This window comes from Xyrauchen texanus, chromosome 26 (assembly GCF_025860055.1).
Source record: "Xyrauchen texanus isolate HMW12.3.18 chromosome 26, RBS_HiC_50CHRs, whole genome shotgun sequence".
In the NCBI taxonomy this organism is placed as follows: domain Eukaryota; kingdom Metazoa; phylum Chordata; class Actinopteri; order Cypriniformes; family Catostomidae; genus Xyrauchen; species Xyrauchen texanus.
Genome location: NC_068301.1, coordinates 16,929,235 through 16,946,590, shown reverse-complemented (window position 1 = coordinate 16,946,590; position 17,356 = coordinate 16,929,235). Strand labels below are relative to the sequence as shown.

General features: G+C 39.5%; 1 protein-coding gene across 1 annotated transcript; it reads right to left on the bottom strand.

Annotated features, from left to right (window-relative positions):
• Positions 1-1,314: 1,314 nt before the first annotated feature.
• Positions 1,315-13,258, bottom strand: LOC127619736 (zinc finger TRAF-type-containing protein 1-like). Its single transcript, XM_052092705.1, has 5 exons — positions 12,861-13,258; positions 12,344-12,769; positions 6,267-6,505; positions 5,747-5,958; positions 1,315-3,734 (listed from the first exon to the last, which is right to left on the bottom strand). Exons 2-5 carry the CDS (start codon positions 12,647-12,649, stop codon positions 3,343-3,345), a joined length of 1,149 nt encoding a protein of 382 aa, XP_051948665.1. The 5' UTR covers positions 12,650-12,769; positions 12,861-13,258; the 3' UTR covers positions 1,315-3,342.
• Between the last annotated feature and the right edge of the window lie 4,098 nt (positions 13,259-17,356).

Sequence of the window (17,356 nt, the reverse complement as noted above, 5' to 3'; positions counted from 1 at the left end):
GTTGAATAATCACTTTGCTTTAAGGCTCAGGCATCTGCCTCCGGCTTTATAGAGCGAAGTCAGCACGCACGGCGTTTTACATGTTGTTCCCACAGCGTAAGCTACTTAAGCAATAATAGGAGAGACCTCTCGAGAGGGAACGACTCGGTTACTAACGTAACCTCGGTTCCCTGAGAGGAGGGAACGAGTATTGCGTAAGCTGCCGTGCTTCTGCTTGGTCAGTTCGCTTCAGTCGATTGAACCTAAAGAACTATGACGGGGCGCCTAATATATAGCCCTAGCCACGCCCATCTTGGCGGGCTCTGAACCCATTGGTCGCGTGTTCAGAGTCGCCCCGCCATTGGTTCGAGCAAGTTGCCGCAGCACAGCCAATGACCGAGCTGCCTCGCTCATTATTGTCTGCTGTGCAGCTGCAATGCGTTTTACATAAAGACTTCAATATTTCTCGAGAAACGGAGTTTTCCCCATAGCGTAAGCTACTTACGCAATACTCGTTCCCTCCTCTCAGGGAACCGAGGTTACGTTAGTAACCGAGTCGATTTCCTTCATGGAGTTTTATAATCCTTTCCATTGTTTCAATTGACAACTCTCTTGATGGGGCCATTTTTCCTTTCAATTAGCCAAGTCCAACAGCTCGTTAAGGTCTGTAAGCTCTCTTTTAGCTGCAGACTAATTTGCATTTTTAGACTTGTTAAGACTAGGTATTTGATGTAGAAATGCAAATTACAAGGTGATTCCATAATTTGTTTCCTCAACATTGAGTGATTCCATAATTTTCTATTAATTTTTCAAATTCTTCTTGATCTTGAAAAAATATGCCATTAATTAAAATAACTTCATCTTATATGTTTGAGGGATGTTTAAAGCCATAATGTTCAGCTGTTCAATAATAATAAAAATGTTGTCATATCTGTGATTTGTTTATTTGCTACGAAGTAAAAAAGCTGGGTGAACATCGTCTAAGTGTAGTGATTCCATAATGTTTGTCAGGGGTTGTACAGTGCATGTAATTGGAGAAATGATAAGTTTATCCCTCACAGCCTCCTTTTCATTCCTGTCAAAATTCAAAGATGGTGCTACTGTGAGTCTGTGAATCAAATGAATAGTTCACCCAAAAATTATAATTCATTCACTCATCATTTACTCACCCTAATGTCGTCACTTGCATGAATTTCTTTCGTCTGCAGAACACAAACGAAGATATTTTAATGGAGATATGAAATCTGTTTTTCTATACAATGCAAGTAATGGTGACCAAACTTTCAAGCTCAAAAAAGAACTTAAGAGGCAATCCATAAGGCTGCAGTGGTTTAATTCATGTCTTCTGAAGCAATCAGATCGGAATTTGGGTGAGAACACATTTTTCACTCTAAATCTAGACACGATCATGATTTCAAGCTCAATTACACTTCCTAGAGTGAATGCTAACATTATTTTAGTATTATTAAATTGCTCACTAACCTTATTAATATAAGGTTATATCCAGTATTACAACTTTGTTGCCATATCAACGGAGGTGAACCCTGCAATCGATTTGATAACATTAAAATCCTGTTAAAATGCATTATGTTTACATCTTGTGGCTATACTTTCTATTGTTAAAGTTTATAGACTGGTCGGTACACTTCCAATGTGAGTGCCTTACTGTAACTTTGATTTTTGTTTATAATTTTATTTCTCCCTTATTTTTTCAAAGAAACAAGGGACGTGGTAATCACATGATACAAATGCTGTCAATTGTGCTTAACTTGTATTGAAACTGCAATATTCCTTTAACTTGTATGATCTGTTCGTTAACCACATGTAAAAATGTCCATTATGTTGAGTGTGCTTTGATTTTGCTGTCATAAACTATATAATGTAAATTACTATTTTAAACATGTATAACTGAGCTTTTGTCAGTAAATAACACAAGTTTTTACAGTAAACTAATTTGTGTCAACTCAGTCAAGAAAGTTTACAAAATTCAGTGTCATAAGTTTAAATGAGCTTTAATAGAAAGGCACATAAACAGCCAGAGGTTAATGTAAGAATTAAAAGCTTTTAAATGCAGAAACAGTTTTAAACTAAACTCCTCTAATCAGAAGTCAGTCTCTGCTTGATCAGCCCAACTGTGTTTGTTGTTCTGTCATTCATAATTCAAGTGTCTAAACTGTTCACTCACAGCCCAGTTTATCTGAAATGAGATCCAATTACCCCTGTTGGCTCATGTGTACCCTCAGCTCTGTGTCATTGTGTTTGTGTATTTTTAATGAAGGTATAAAATAAGATTTTTTTTTTGTGTGTGTGTGTGTGTGTATGGGTGCAGAACATGGGAAGGATCTGTAACAGTGGATCACAATCAGATCTTCCAGTATCACTGTGGTGAGTGTGAAGTCTTTGTTACCTTATTAATGAACACAGGTTAAATAAAAGCAATAAATATAAATATTGATGGCTTAGCTTATGGCATTATGACATCAGAATGTGAGAAATGTACCTTTGTGTTCACAAACTGCTGGGGGGTTAAAAAGGACACATCATATAAGAGGGAAAAATCACAGCAGGAAAAAAGGTTCACAGGTTTTTTTTTTTTTTAAATAAATTTGTTAATAAGGTCAAACTTAAGATACATTACAGGCTACAATGCTACTCAACAAAAAGTGTGAAAAACTAAAATCATGCAAAATCGCTTTCAGGTTATGTGGTTGGCAGCCATTTTATTCAGCCTAACTGTATAGCTGCTCTTCCATGAAAATGGCTACCTTCACATACAAAAATACACTTAAAGCAGTTGCTTGCAGCCTCTGTGCTGCAGTGTCTGTGTGGGTAAGGTTTCGATCGGGACAGAACACTGCGTGGATACAGTTTTAAACTACATTGCCTGAATGATAGGCTGTATTACACCTCTGACAAACCTGTCCCCATCTCGGTTACAGAAGTAAACTCACTCATTCAGGCACACAGCAGGCTCGTTCCCGATCATCATTGGTCTTGACTGACAAACAGGCTCAAGGAAACACACAATACAGTCACCGACTCTTTTGTGTTGTCCATGCAGGCCTGTTTTCCTCTGCCAATGAGAGATCAGCAGGGAATTGGGAGAGATTGTGGATTAAAAAGGCAGATTTTTTGGCCATAGAGGGTCTGAAAGCTGACCAGCAAAAACACACACTCGCACACAAACAAACAATCTACTGCAGAACTGATGGGCCATATGTCTTCATCCGTCTCCTTTCTTGCTCCTGTAGAGGTATCTGTGGTTCAGTGGTGCTTGTCTTGCCTCTATCTCCTCTTCTTTGTTCACGCTATGCCCTCCTTCCCTCGTCTGATCCATTTCTACCGTTCCATCATCTCAAGCCTCTATTTCTGGATCTGAAAGATGAAGAGGCGGAGGTTGATGTTTTTGGCAGCCAGTAGCTTATTGCACTCCACGCTGTCACTGATGGGCAGCAGAGCGTATTCGGTTTCATTCGCATCATTGGAGAAGACGTGGTGCTGGATGACAGGTTTGATTTTCACATCATCGTATGGGCCCTTCAGCAGCAGGAAGGAGCACTCCAGTGCAGAGTTCACTTTGCTCTTCAGGATGAGCTGGAAGGAGAGTGTGCGTTTGCAAGACAGGTTGGGATTGCGTTCTGAGTCGTTGACCCGTCCCTTCAGCACCCACGTTTGGTTGAGCACTGTGAAGCGTGGTGTCTCGTAATACAGTCGCGTGATAAAGTCATCGGTGCGGTACGGCCGGAACTGCACTTCTGAAATGAGATATTGAGTATAAAAACGTTAAATGTTTTTGAAAGTATGTAGCACTTTCAGAAAGTACTGTCACTTTTTCCATACTTTTTATGGTAGAGACTTTATTTTCCCATTGATGAGATACAATAACCTGGTACAGCTCTCTTAATCCGTTAAGAACCATTTGGTCTGGCTAAACATGCTTAACGTGTGTTCTTGTGGCAGTACCTAATCTCAGTTCTCAATATGGCTATATATACGGGCGTCCAAAAGTTTGGAATAATGTACCGATTTTGATGTTTCAGAAGGAAATTTATATTTTAATTCACCAAAGTGTCATTCAACTGATCAAAGTATAGTCAGGACATTACTGATGTAAAAAAACAGCACCATCACTATTTGAAAAAAGTAATTTTTGATCAAATCTAGACAGGCCCCATTTTCCAGCAGCCATCACTCCAACACCTTATCCTTGAGTAATCATGCTAAATTGCTAATTTGGTACTAGAAAATCACTTGCCATTATATCAAACACAGCTAAAAGCTATTTGGTTCCTTAAATGAAGTAGAATGAATTGTCTTTGTGTTTCAGTTGCCACAGTATGCATTAGACTGGCATGTCTTAAGGTCAATATTAGGTCAAAAATGGGAAAAAAGAAACAGCTTTTTGTTTTGAGGAATGAAGGCTATACAATGATTGAGATTGACAAAAAAAAAAAAAACAACGAAGATTTCATACAAATGTGTACACTACAGTCTTCAAAGACAAAGGACAACTGGCTCTAACAAGGACAGAATGAGATGTGGAAGGTCAGATGTACAATTAAACAAGAGGATAAGTAAGTACATCAGACTTTAGTTTGAGAAATAGATGCCTCACATGTCCTCAGCTGACAGCTTCATTGAATTCTACCTGCTCAACACCAGTTTCATGTACAACAGTAAAGAGAAGACTCAGGGGTGCAGGTCTTATGGGAAGAATTGCACAAAGAAAAAGTCACTTTTGAAACAGAAAAACTAAAAGAAAAGGTTAGAGTGGGCAAAGAAACGCAGACATTGGACAACAGATAATTGTAAAAGAGTGTTATGATCTTAACCCTATTGAGCTTTTATGGGATCAGCTAGACCAGGGTTGTCAAACTCAGTTCCGGAAGGGCCAGAGCCCTGCAGAGTTTAATTCCAGCCCTGCTCCAAAATGCCTCCTTGTAATCTTTGTAAAAAAAAAAAAAAAAACTTGTTTGGCGGGGGGGGCCTGAGTAGCTCAGTGAGTAAAGACACTGACTACCACCTCTGGAGTCACGAGTTCGAATCCAGGGTGTGCTGAGTGACTCCAGCCAGGTTTCCTAAACAACCAACTTAGCCTGGTTGCTAAGGAGGGTAGAGTCACATGAGGTAACCTCCTCATGTTCACTATAACATGGTTCGCTCTCGGTGGGGCGTGTGGTGAGTTGTGCGTGGATGAAGCCTCCACACGTGCTATGTCTCCGCGGTAGTGCGCTCAACAACCACGTGATAAAATGCGTGGATTGACGGTCTCAGATGCGGAGGCAACTGAGATTCATCCTCTGCCACCTGGATTGAGGCGAGTCACTATGCCACCATGAGGACTTGGAGCCCATTGGGAATTCCAAATTGGGGTTTTTGGCGCAGAAACGATCCCTTTGTTATTCCAAACTTTTTCCATTTGATAAGGATAGGGGCCACTGTGCACCTGGATACCTTTAGTGCATTGGCACTTTTTTTGTACACTTTTATAAATGCATTTACTCACAAGATCCTAACTAAAAGCTCTACAAAGCATTATTTGAGCTCATGGCTTGGTTTTTGCTCTACCATGCACTTCCATGGACTTTTATTTTCTAAATCATGTGTGATCGAGTGATTTTCTAGTAGGCGTACAACATCATCAGGTTCTAGAGTCATAACAAAGATGAGCAAAAGAAATTAAATAAGTTGAGCTCCATTTGTAATCAAAGTAAAGGGTCTAAATACTTAATTATACAAGATTTCATTTTTTTTTAAGTGTGTATACCTGTAAAACCAATCTTCTCAAAGCACAGCAGGCTAAATATGCTGTTGTAGAGCTGTAGCTCTCTGCGATGGCTATGGTCCATCTCGTCCAGTATACCCATCAACTCCATGCCAGTCTTAGAGGGGTGGGAGCACTCTGCCTCATGAGCACTAAGCTCATGGAAAGGCCCCTGCCATGGGCAGCCAATCCGCTTGTACTTACAATGTGTCACTCTATTTCCAGAACAAATCAGAAATAATGAAACAAAATGACCAACCAAATTCATCACTAGCAGTTAAGAGTATCAAATATGTAAATATTTTGCACAGTATTTCAGTGTCCAAGCTTATGTGAATAAGAGTAAACCAAATTTGAAGCTGTTAAGTGAATGTGTGTGATGTGTATTAGTCCTAACTCAGCATCTATATTTGTGTGTCCATTAAAATGGGACTATGAGTTTGCATGTTTTGAGCATAATCTTTGTTTAGCACTTTCATTCAGGTGTCAGATTTGTATTTATTATTATTATTTTTACCAGTACCTGTCCTGGCACTCCTCTGTTTGATGGCGGTCTAGGTTGGAGCGAGGGAACTGTTTGAGACAGTAGCTGCACTCAGAGGGCAGTTCGCTAACGGCTTTCTCCACCGCCAGGTTCCTGCAACACAGACTCTTACTGATCTCACAGCGGCAGTTAGGACACGTAGCCTGCTCCTCTTTTAGACGTGCATCAGCAAGCAGGTGGATAAAACAGCCAGCGCACATCAGGTGCCCATTTGTACACTGTGAAATGAGAGCAAACGATTTCAGTCCATAGCACAGAGGGCAGAGCTGAAACTTTTTCTTTTGATAAGCACAATGTAATGTTTTTTTCTCAAAGAGTGCTGTTTGAGTAAATGTACTGTTCTTGTTACATGATTTAGGATGGAATTTCCCTGTTTTCCATGAGTGACCCTGGCTAGGACTTTCCTGAATGATTTAGGGGATATGCGAGAAAGTAACCTTTATTTCACTGTCTTCAGTAAAAGTGAAATTGTTTAAAATTTTAAAAGCCTGCAATTTCATGCTCAGTAAACAGTTCTGGGTCGTATCAGATTGCGTGTAATCTGGATTATGTAATCAGATTACAAATTTAAAGTTCTTTTAATTAGATTAAATTACAGTTTAAAATTCTCATACTCAGACTACAGTTACTTTTTATGGATTGCATGTTAATTAGGCAATGGCATAAACAATTGTTTATAATTTATTGATCACAGTAATGTGTTTAATTTTTATTTATTTTTTTCAAAAGTAATAATCTTATACCTTAGGTTTGGAATAGGTGATGGACTATCAGTAAGCAATAAAGGTTAAAAGTGTTTTTAGATTAAAGCTTTGACCCAAACACAATTGCTTTTGGTTTTATGATCATTAATTTCCACTAATTTAATTTTGATTTTATGTTAATTAATGTTCGTAATGTTGCATTTGTTTTATGCACTTAAAATTATCTTGTTGTCTTGGTGTAATGTTTAATGGACTTTTAGACATTGGCTATGTTTACATGTACACCAATACTCTGAATATTACAATAATCAACATATAGGGAATAATTAGATTAAGACGTTTACATGATTTATGTAAATCTCTTCAATCCCGTTTACATGCAACTTGTCAATACCATGATTATTCTTATACTGAAAATGTTTATGCTTTTTAATTTGTATTTATTTATTTTTTATCACCATTTCTCCCAACTTGGAATGCCCAATTCCCACTACTTAGTAGGTTCTCGAGGTGGCGCGGTTACTCGCCTCAATCCGGGTGACGGAGAACAAGACTCCGTTGCCTCCGCTTCCAAGACAGTCAATCCGCACATCTTATCACATGGCTCGTTGTGCATGACACCACGGAGACTCCACTAATCACAACCACGAGGAGGTTACCCCATGTGACTCTACCCTCCCTAGCAACCGGGCCAATTTGGTTGCTTAGGAGACCTGGCTGGATTCACTCAGCACACCCTGGATTTAAACTCGCCACTCCAGGGGTGGTAGTCAGCGTCAATACTCGCTGAGATACCCAGGCCCAAAAACATTTATGTTTTAATGCTTTATAATTATTACAAAAAACATCTTGTTGCTAATATGTATCTTCAAATACTAGGCATAAGGAAAATTAGTAAGTTTGTGTGTCTTTTTGAACTACTGTCTGTTTTTGATTCACTAAAATGTACCTGTTCATTAGAGTCATTTGTTTGTCGAACTACACTGATTGACTGTCTGTTTTGATTCACTGAAAAGAATCGTTCAAAAGATTCATTCGTTTTTTTTGCCGTGGGGCTGTAGATTCTGCAACGGGGAGCACCACTGCTGGAAAACAGTGCAAGAAACTGATGTTTCATGTGAAGCCGAGAAGTGCAGCTTCTATTGTTTTGTGATGTTTTCGAAACCTGTGCTCGAGTTGACATCATCCGTCTGCAGCAATGGCGCAGGCGCACTTTGGTCAGAGTGGAAGTAATGCGATTAAAGCATTTACATGCTTGTATAAAGCGATTAAAACAGGAGTACTCCTCATATCTTACTGTGATTGTCACTACTCTGATTTTTAGCATAATCGCAATATTCTGTTTACATTAGCAACAGTTTAATCGCAGTACTGCCTTAATCACATTGTAATCGTATAATGAGGCTGCATGTAAACGTAGACAAAGTCTAGAAAAGCTGTTTTTGTGAGGTTCTTTTTGTTAGCAATAAAGAATGGAATATATATTCCTTCTTTGTATATTTATGTTAAAATGGATTATCCTACTCAAATTCAAGTAACATCAAATAAAAGAGTTAGGTTGGAAGTAATCACATTAGATTACATCAACAATGTAATCTGCAAGATTACATTACCGATTGCCATTTTTGTAACGTAATTTTTAAACAGTACCTGTTTACAATTCAGAAGTAATCTACCAGCACTGTCTGTAAGTGAGATAAAAGCACATTACAAATGTATGAATACAATTTATGCACCTAAAAGAAATTTAGCTGTCACAAATAAATGTTATAAACCAGTTATAACATGCTTATAAATTACTACATAAAACTATTAATGTATGTTTAAATGATGAACAAATCTAATTCATTATTAATTATTTGTGATGAAAAATTATGTTGAATGTTACCAATTTAAAGATGAGTTTAAAGTTTAACTAATCTTTTGAATAAATCTGTTACTGGTTTACTAATTCACCAAACTGATCTCTATCACAGGAGATACGCTCCTCTGTTGAATCTGTGTTTGATTAATTTGATAAGGAATTTATTTACACTCACTTAGCACTTTATTAGGAACACTATGGTCCTAATAAAGTGCCAGACGTGGTCTTCTGCTGTTGTAGGCCATCCGCCTCAAGGTTCGACATGTTGTACATTCTGAGATGCTATTCTTCACACTACAATTGTACAGAGCAGTTATCAGCCTTTCTGTCAGCTCGAACCAGTCTGGCTATTCTCTGTTGACCTATCTCATCAACAAGCATTTGCATCAGCAGAACTACCACTCACTGGATGCTTTTGGCACCATTCTGAGGCCCCGTTTCCACCTGGTATTAAGATGTGGTCAGCCCTAAATAAAGATCTAAACAGGGTCTAAAACAGTTTGTGATTGGATCACAGAAACCACATACGAATGTGGTAAAAAAAGCACATGTCCACATCGCATTTAAAGTGTAAACGCTAATCAGTCCTGTACGCATTCAGGCCGTAGCGAAGCACCACCCCTCACCTGTCAATCAACCACTGCACTAAAACAAGAGTTTAAACTTTACAGTTTACGAGCAGCTTTAAAAGGAAATAACCGTCTGATCTGAAAAACGCAGATACATGCACAATCACAAGAGCTTCACGGATCTTCTTTAGTGTGTCTGATATTAACACAGATGACAAGCACGACAACTGATGCTCCTTTAATTCAGGTAATCCACTAAAATAATGACAAATTTGCTTGTCATGTTGCATTTGTGCCTAGATTAAATTTCAACTTGCATCTGGGAGAAAGAGTGCATTGGTTTTTTTTTTACACTTTCTTTGTCTTTTCAGATTTTGTCTTGCTTTAATATCATGTAGTAACACACTGACAAACTGATTGATGTGTCATCACGAAACAGAGAACCTCCCCTCCAAATCTGAACACAAGTGGTCACAGGAGATGCATTTACAGTAAATGACCAGGTGTGAACAGCTATGCGTCTCACCTGACCACATATGTTCGAATCAAACGAGACCCATCGTAATACCAGGTGAACCGGAGTAAACTCTCGAGACTGTTGTGCGTGAAAGTCCCAGGAGATCAGCAGTTACACAAATACTCAAACCAGCCCATCTGGCACCAACAATCTTTTTTTTCTCCATTCTGATGGTTGGTGTGAACATTAACTGAAGCTCCTGACACGTATCTGCATGATTTTATACATTGCACTGCTGCCACACGATTGGCTGATAAAAAAAATTATAATAAGTTAATAAAAAAAAATTAAAAAATTTGGTTGCATGAATAAGTAGGTGTACAGGTGTTCCTAATAAAGTGCTCAGTGAGTGTAGTTCTTCCTGACTTATTTGTTTTGCTTCAGTTCTTGTAAATGTTAGTTGCATTTGATGGGATTCAAAGCCCCATTCGGTGATAAACGGATTATATTGCATGTGGTGTAACATTCTGCCTGAATCACATGCTACTTTCATTGGTCAGTGTGAGAGGATGTCTGTGTTCACTAGAAAAGTACACATGGATGTTTTTTCTTTTTTTCATTGGTTTTGTCATGCCCCGTGTCATTAGAATATGTCATATTTCTTCTCTGGATTTCAACAATCTAGCAATCGTCACATAGAGAATCCCTGGAAAAAAGTTGTGGATATAGGAGTGTGAGGCAGAGGACTGCTGATAACAAATTATACAAAATAATTTATGGCCTTATAAAGTTATAAAAGAAGACTTAAAAGAGGTGAGGCAAACCTAAACATCAAAAGTTTTGATCAAACGTGAGAAAAGTGTCAAAAGGAAGTTCTTTTACAGCTGGTTTACAGGCTGTGCCTTCAGAGGAATTAAACAGGGTACATACACTGCCTGGCCAAATCGCGCATCGGATTTAAAAAAGCAGATACTTAAAAGCTTATGACTGAGGGGGCCTGGGTAGCTCAGCAGGTATTGATGCTGACTACCACCACTGGAGTCACGAGTTCGAATCCAGGGTGAGCGGAGTGACTCCTGCCAGGCCTCCTAGGCAACCAAATTGGCCCGGTTGCTTGGGTGGGTAGTCACATGGGGTAACCTCCTCATGGTCGTGATTAGTGGTTCTCGCTCTAAATGGGGCACGTGGTAAGTTGTGTGTGGATCGTGGAGAGTAGCATGAGCATCACAAATGCTTGAAGTCACATCGCAAAAAAATCTACTGTAGATCTCACGGCTATGTTAAATAGTGAAAGTAAGAGCTTTTTCCACACACTCACTGCTACGAGAACTTACAGGATTGGGACTAAACATCTGTGTGCCCACAAAAAATCCACTTGTTAGTGAGGCTAATCAGAAAAAATTACTTAAATTTACTAGGGAGAATAAAGATTGTGGAGCAACAGAAAAAGATCATGAGGTCTGATGAGTCCAGATTTACACCATTCCAAAGCGATGCACCCGTCATGCATAGTGCCCACTGTACAAGCATCTGGAAGCAGTGTTATGATCTGAGGTTGCTTCAATTGGTCAGGTCTAGGCTCAGCAACATTATGCAGCAATAAAATGAATACCTGAATGTACTGAAATGTTTTTTCTTCCATGATGGCATATTCCAGGATGACAATGCCAAGATTCATAGGGCTCAAATTGTGAAAGAGTGGTTCAGGGATCATGAGGAATCATTTTCACACATGAATTTGCCACCACAGAGTCCTGACCTTAACCCCACTGAAAGTCTTTGGGATGTCCTGGAGTAGACTTTATGGAGTGGTTTGACTCTCCCATCATCAATACAAGTATCTTGGCCAAAAATGTATGCAACATTGGGGGAATAAATGTTGTGATGATGCATAAGATAATCGAAACAATACCACAATGAATGTGCGCCGTAATCATAGCTGAAGGCAGTCCAACAAAATATTAGAGTATGCCACTTTTTTTTTGACCAGGCAGTGTATTTAGGGGAGGGGTGACTAGAAGAGATCAGCAGTGATTGGGTTAAACTGAACATGTGACCACCCTGATTGTCATGTTTGCCTTTGAAGACAAAAAAAAAAAAAAAAAAAACAGATGTTTAGGTCAGTATCATATTAAGCTTCTTTGTATAACCACTTAAACCTTAAATAATACTAAAACATGGTCAAAAAGAATAATAAAAAAAAAAAAGCTTCAAGAGGATACTATGGGGTTCGGCAAATGTGTAAAAGGTTGCGTCACAGTTTTCAAGTTGTCGCATTTTATCAGAAATTCAAATAGGTAAAAAGTAAATAATCACAATGCCAGAGATCCTAAACATTTGAGCTATTATATTGAACGCCCCTCGTATCTATTATTACAGGCTGTACCTACATCTCTGGGCATGCTTTGATCGCTGCATACCTAAAAAAGTGTGAACTCCATTATGACATTGTGCTTGTTTACCTGGTACACAGAGGCTTTAGGCAGGTCCAGACACACCGTGCAGCACAACACAGAGTATAGCCGCTCCTCGAGCTTCCCCGCTTCACCTTCCAGATGTCTCACGCGCTTCTTGGGCGGCGCGTCCGGGTCGGCCTCGGTACTTGAACCGTCTCTCCGCAAAACAGACTCCTCTTGAATCCCTGCCAGTCCTGCGCTTCCCGGACCCGCATCCAAGGCGCCCCCCACCGGTCCGACACCCAGACCCGCAGAAGATGAGCCCGGGGCGGCTGCGACGCCTAATTCCATCCTCTCTTCCATCGAAGACATCCAAGGCCGATCCAAATTTATCAGAGAGGGATTCTTGGGCTGTTCGAGCACAGGATTCGCTGATTGTCAGTGAGACTTCCAGTTTTTTCCAAGCTATTTTGGCCTGTAAGGATGGTGGATCTGAGGAACCAACAATGCATTCAATTGTAAACACTCAAATCAAACAGATTATATTGGGTAATATTATACTAGATTAGGGGATCAGTTTGACCTGATATTCTTTTAGGATATATCACAGGTTAGCTTTCGCTCACAGCTTATAAAGAGACAGAAAAAATGCTTTCCAAAGCCTCAACAAAAAACAACAGGCTGTTGCTTGGTGCCGTTATTCGCCGTGACAGCACGCGCACGGCGACTCTTCGCTACCCGGCCGTGATCTTCGCATCTGGGCCACCTTCCGAACAAAACCGAACCACTACGACACGATCCGGATTCGCCCGAAAACCAAAAAGTTATCAGTTTGATGCAGAGTCTCTTCGATAGTCCGTCCCTTAATCTACACTGCCATCTTTGTTTTTTCCTGTCCCTGTCTCCTCCTCTCCCCCTGTCCACTTGTCCCTCCCTGATTATGCCTATCCGAAATCTGTTTACTCCGACTGGGCTGAAGAACAGGCGAATACTGTCATCCGTTGTAGGGTGGTCCGTGAATGCTTTGCCAGTATCAGCAATGGCCGCCCTGCCCGTCTCTTTCCGCCTCCCTGATTGGCTGCAACAAATGTTGCGCTTCATCAGATGACTGGGGATATTTAAAGAGCTATGCGTTGCGCATGCGCATCGGCCTCCTGCGTGTCATGGCAGAAGCTATTGTATTAGAAAGGTGACTAAATACTTAGGTGATCTGCATAGCGTGATGCTAGGATTTGTTTCATAGATTTTTTTTAAATATATTCTATTGTGTTATTACACCGTATTATTGTTATGGTAATTACGTCATAAAGAAAGAGAGAAAGGTATGCAGCACTCACACCTTGGGCAAAACCCCCTAACACCCCTGATATGTTTTTCTTTTCTTTTTTTTATGCTTTATTTGAACATTCAGTTTACAGTGTGGTACAAAAAAAATGAATACACAACAATAAGTATTAAGAATAACAGCAATATAATAATAATAGTTAAGGAAACTACATTACCAACACCATAACTCAAAACAGAAACAAAACTAACAAGTAACTAAAATCAAAAACAAGAAAAAAGAGAAAGAAAGAAAGAGGGTATTACTTAAATTAAAAGAAAATTACACATTAAAGTAAAACGTTTGTAGGCCTTGCAAATTGTACATGTTCTGAGTGCTTTGTTGTTGAAATTGTAATCAAATACTGTTTTATCTCTTGTAAGAATACTAAAAAAAAAAAAAAAAAAAATAGGTTTACATTTCAAAAACTTACATTTATGAATATAAAATGTACATAGGAAAATAATTCAATGTATTATAAACCAGGCATTTGGATCTGCTTCAACAAATCCAAAAATAACAGTTTTAGGATTCATTGAAAAACTCTACAAAATATTGTTTGAGATAAACAAACTAACATCTTTCCAAAGTTGCAAAGAATAACTGCATGACCAAAACAAATGAAGAGAGGTTTCAGTGTCATTCTGACAAAAAGAGCTAGAGTCCATTCCAATATGAGATTATAGAAGGGGCAGAGACAATGTTCTCAAGGAATAGAGCTCTTACTTTATGATACCTTCCTTTTTTTTCCAGTGAAACATATCTCACCAATAGGTGTGCTTACAGGTTCAGGAGAGAGTAATGAACCTAAAGAGAGAGTGTTATTTTTGAAAATCATGTGTTTTCCAGATGGAATAGCATCCATAACTGTGGCAAACTCTTTAGGAGTTACTGGTATATTATATTCTGAAAGAAATCTCGTCTCTGGAGATTTTCCATTTTTAAGTGAATTAATCGCTTCTACAATCTCATTCAGGGTAATAGGAGCATCACAAAAAGCTTTATCTACTATATTCAATTGCTGTACATTCTGAAGAGACTTGAAGAAATCAATTGCATCTTGGTGGCAAAATATTGAGTTATATAACTCACTGTAACATTTAGCACAACATTTTCCAATGATTTCCTGGTCTTCACTTATTATTCCATCAATCATAAGTTTTCCTATATTACAATTTTTAGCTTGTTGTCTTTCTAATGTGAAAAAATAAGCAGAGCTTTGCTCACCATCCTCAAGCCACTTTCTGCGTGATCGGATGTAAGCTCCTTCAGCTTTATATTTATATATTTTATCTAGTTGATGTTGCTGTTCAGCAAGTTCAGCTTTTTCAAAATCAGTAATATCATCCACATTTTTAGCTAAAAGACTAACAATTTTACAAATAACATTACTCTCATTTGACTTCTGTTCAGCCAAGTCACCACTGAAACACCCCTGATATGTGACAAAATTACAACGTCATCTTGAGACGTCATTCATCTTATAACTTTTATTAAAAATAATAATAATAAAACACATATGTATATTTTTATTTATTTATTCACTTCGTCCAGGAGACCAAGGACTATAGCACCTGTTTGGAGAACATTGTTAATAAAAAGCAAGGAAGACTTTTTCTTATTTTTCATGAATATAGAATATTTGATAATTGAAGGAATACTTTGTACACTGTCTTTTTTTGTGTATAAACTTATATATTTTTGGATACTGTTGTATTCTTTGTTTTTGAATAAATAATGATAATAAAAAAACATAATTTTTTTGACAGGTTATTGAATGGAATATAGCTGTTCAGCTTGTTTTCCAATAACCCAGAGGAATATTTGCCATGGGTTCCTTCTGGGTTATTTTTCTTTCTGGTTAAAATATTTTATTTTATATATATATATATCCCGCCTTTCACCCAATGTTAGCTGGGATAGGCTCCAGCCCCCCGCGACCCTGTACACAGGATAAGCGGTTGACGATGGATGGATGGATGGATATATATATATATATATATATATATATATATATATATATATATATATATATATATATATATATAATCACACATATTTAAAACTATACTTCTCTCTCCACTGCCTCTCCATCTCAAGACAGTGCTCCCTAAATTCCATCAGTATGTGCACTTTGCAACGAGAGGGGCGAACACGCTTGAACTTGTTTACACAAACATCCCAGGCGCGTACCGGGCGGACGCGTACCCCACCTCGGCTACTCAGACCACATCTCTGTTATGCTAATTCCAGAATACAGACCGCTCGTCAGACTCACAAAACCACCCCAGAAGCAGGTGAAAACCTGGCCAGCAGGAGCCATCTCTGCTCTTCAAGACTGTTTTGAGTGTACTGACTGGCAAATGTTTAGGGAGGCTGCAACATATGGTGACTCTTCCAACTTGGAGGAATACACAGCATCAGTGACCAGCTACATCAGCAAGTGCATTGATGATGTCACTTTCTCCAAGACCATCACCACACACTCCAACCAGAAGCCATGGATGACTACGGAGGTGCACGCGCTGCTGAGGACCCGAGACTCCGCCTACAGAGCAGGCGACAAGGCAGCCCTAAGAACAGCGAGGGCCAAGCGGTCCTGGGCCATCAGAGAGGCAAAGCGCGCACACGCCCAAAGAATCCACAGTCACTTCCAGGACAGCGGTGACACGCGGTGCATGTGGCAGGGCATCCAGGCCATCACCAACTACAGGACAACATCAGTTGCTTGTGACAAAGATGCCTCCCTTCCAGATGCACTGAATGACTTCTACGCTCGGTTTGAAGTCCAGAACGACGTGGTGGCGAGGAAGACCACCCCTCCTCCCAACGACCAGGTGCTCTGTCTTACCACGGCTGATGTGTGGAAAACTCTAAGTAGAGTCAACCCACAGAAGGCTGCTGGACCAGACAACATTCCTGGCAGAGTGCTCAGAGGATGTGCAGAGTAGACCAGCTGGCAGATGTTCTTACCGACATCTTCAACATCTCTCTGAGCAGTGCCTTCGTTCCAACGTGCTTCAAGGCCACCACCATCGTCCCCATGCCAAAGAAGTCTTTAGTGTCCTGCCTCAACGACTACCGTTCCATCGTCATGAGGCACATTAAGACCCCCCTCGCTAGACCCACTGAAGTTTGCGTATCGTCCAAACCATTCAACAGACGATGCCATCGCCACCACCCTCCATCTGGCCCTCACCCTCATCCAATAGAATCAATGTAAATCTTGAATTGCATAAGGTGCACCCTTGCACGTTTTTTTAGAATCCAATCCCACACTTCCTCCTCCAATATCAAGTTTAAATCTTTCCCCAAGACTCCGAATTGACATTCACATTCCACGTTTCTCTCTTGTTGAATTCGCAAAGTCTGGAAATGTAAATGGCGAGATCATCCAATAAAGATCTTGTGTTAAGGAGTAAAGGAAGGCTTTATTGGAAGAATCACAGCATTTTCTTGTTCCCAGACATTGCAAATTCAACAAGAGAGAAACATGATCAACTCAAGGAATGCAAGAAACTCTTACATCAATGGAAGATCCATTTTGCACTGATGATTCTGGCCAAACTGAGAATAGATACTAAGGATGGCCGCAAAATGTTTACATGCCCACAGCAAGCATTGTTTTTCATAGAGACAATGGGGTGTGTAAGCCTTTTGGTTATATTCATGTGGCCCCCGAGTAAGTTCGTCTCACTGAGCATACACTTGACTGTCTGAGGAAGCTGGGCACATTTTGTTTCGTTTCGTGATAG

Excerpts from the sequence above, each read along its gene's own strand:
- LOC127619736 (XM_052092705.1), bottom strand. The coding sequence starts at position 12,649 with ATGTCTTCGATGGAAGAGAGGATGGAATTAGGCGTCGCAGCCGCCCCG. Across the intron at positions 5,959-6,266 it reads ACAGAGGAGTGCCAGGACAG|AGTGACACATTGTAAGTACA; the intron begins GTACTGGTAAAA and ends TTCTGGAAATAG. Across the intron at positions 3,735-5,746 it reads TGAGAAGATTGGTTTTACAG|AAGTGCAGTTCCGGCCGTAC; the intron begins GTATACACACTT and ends ATCTCATTTCAG.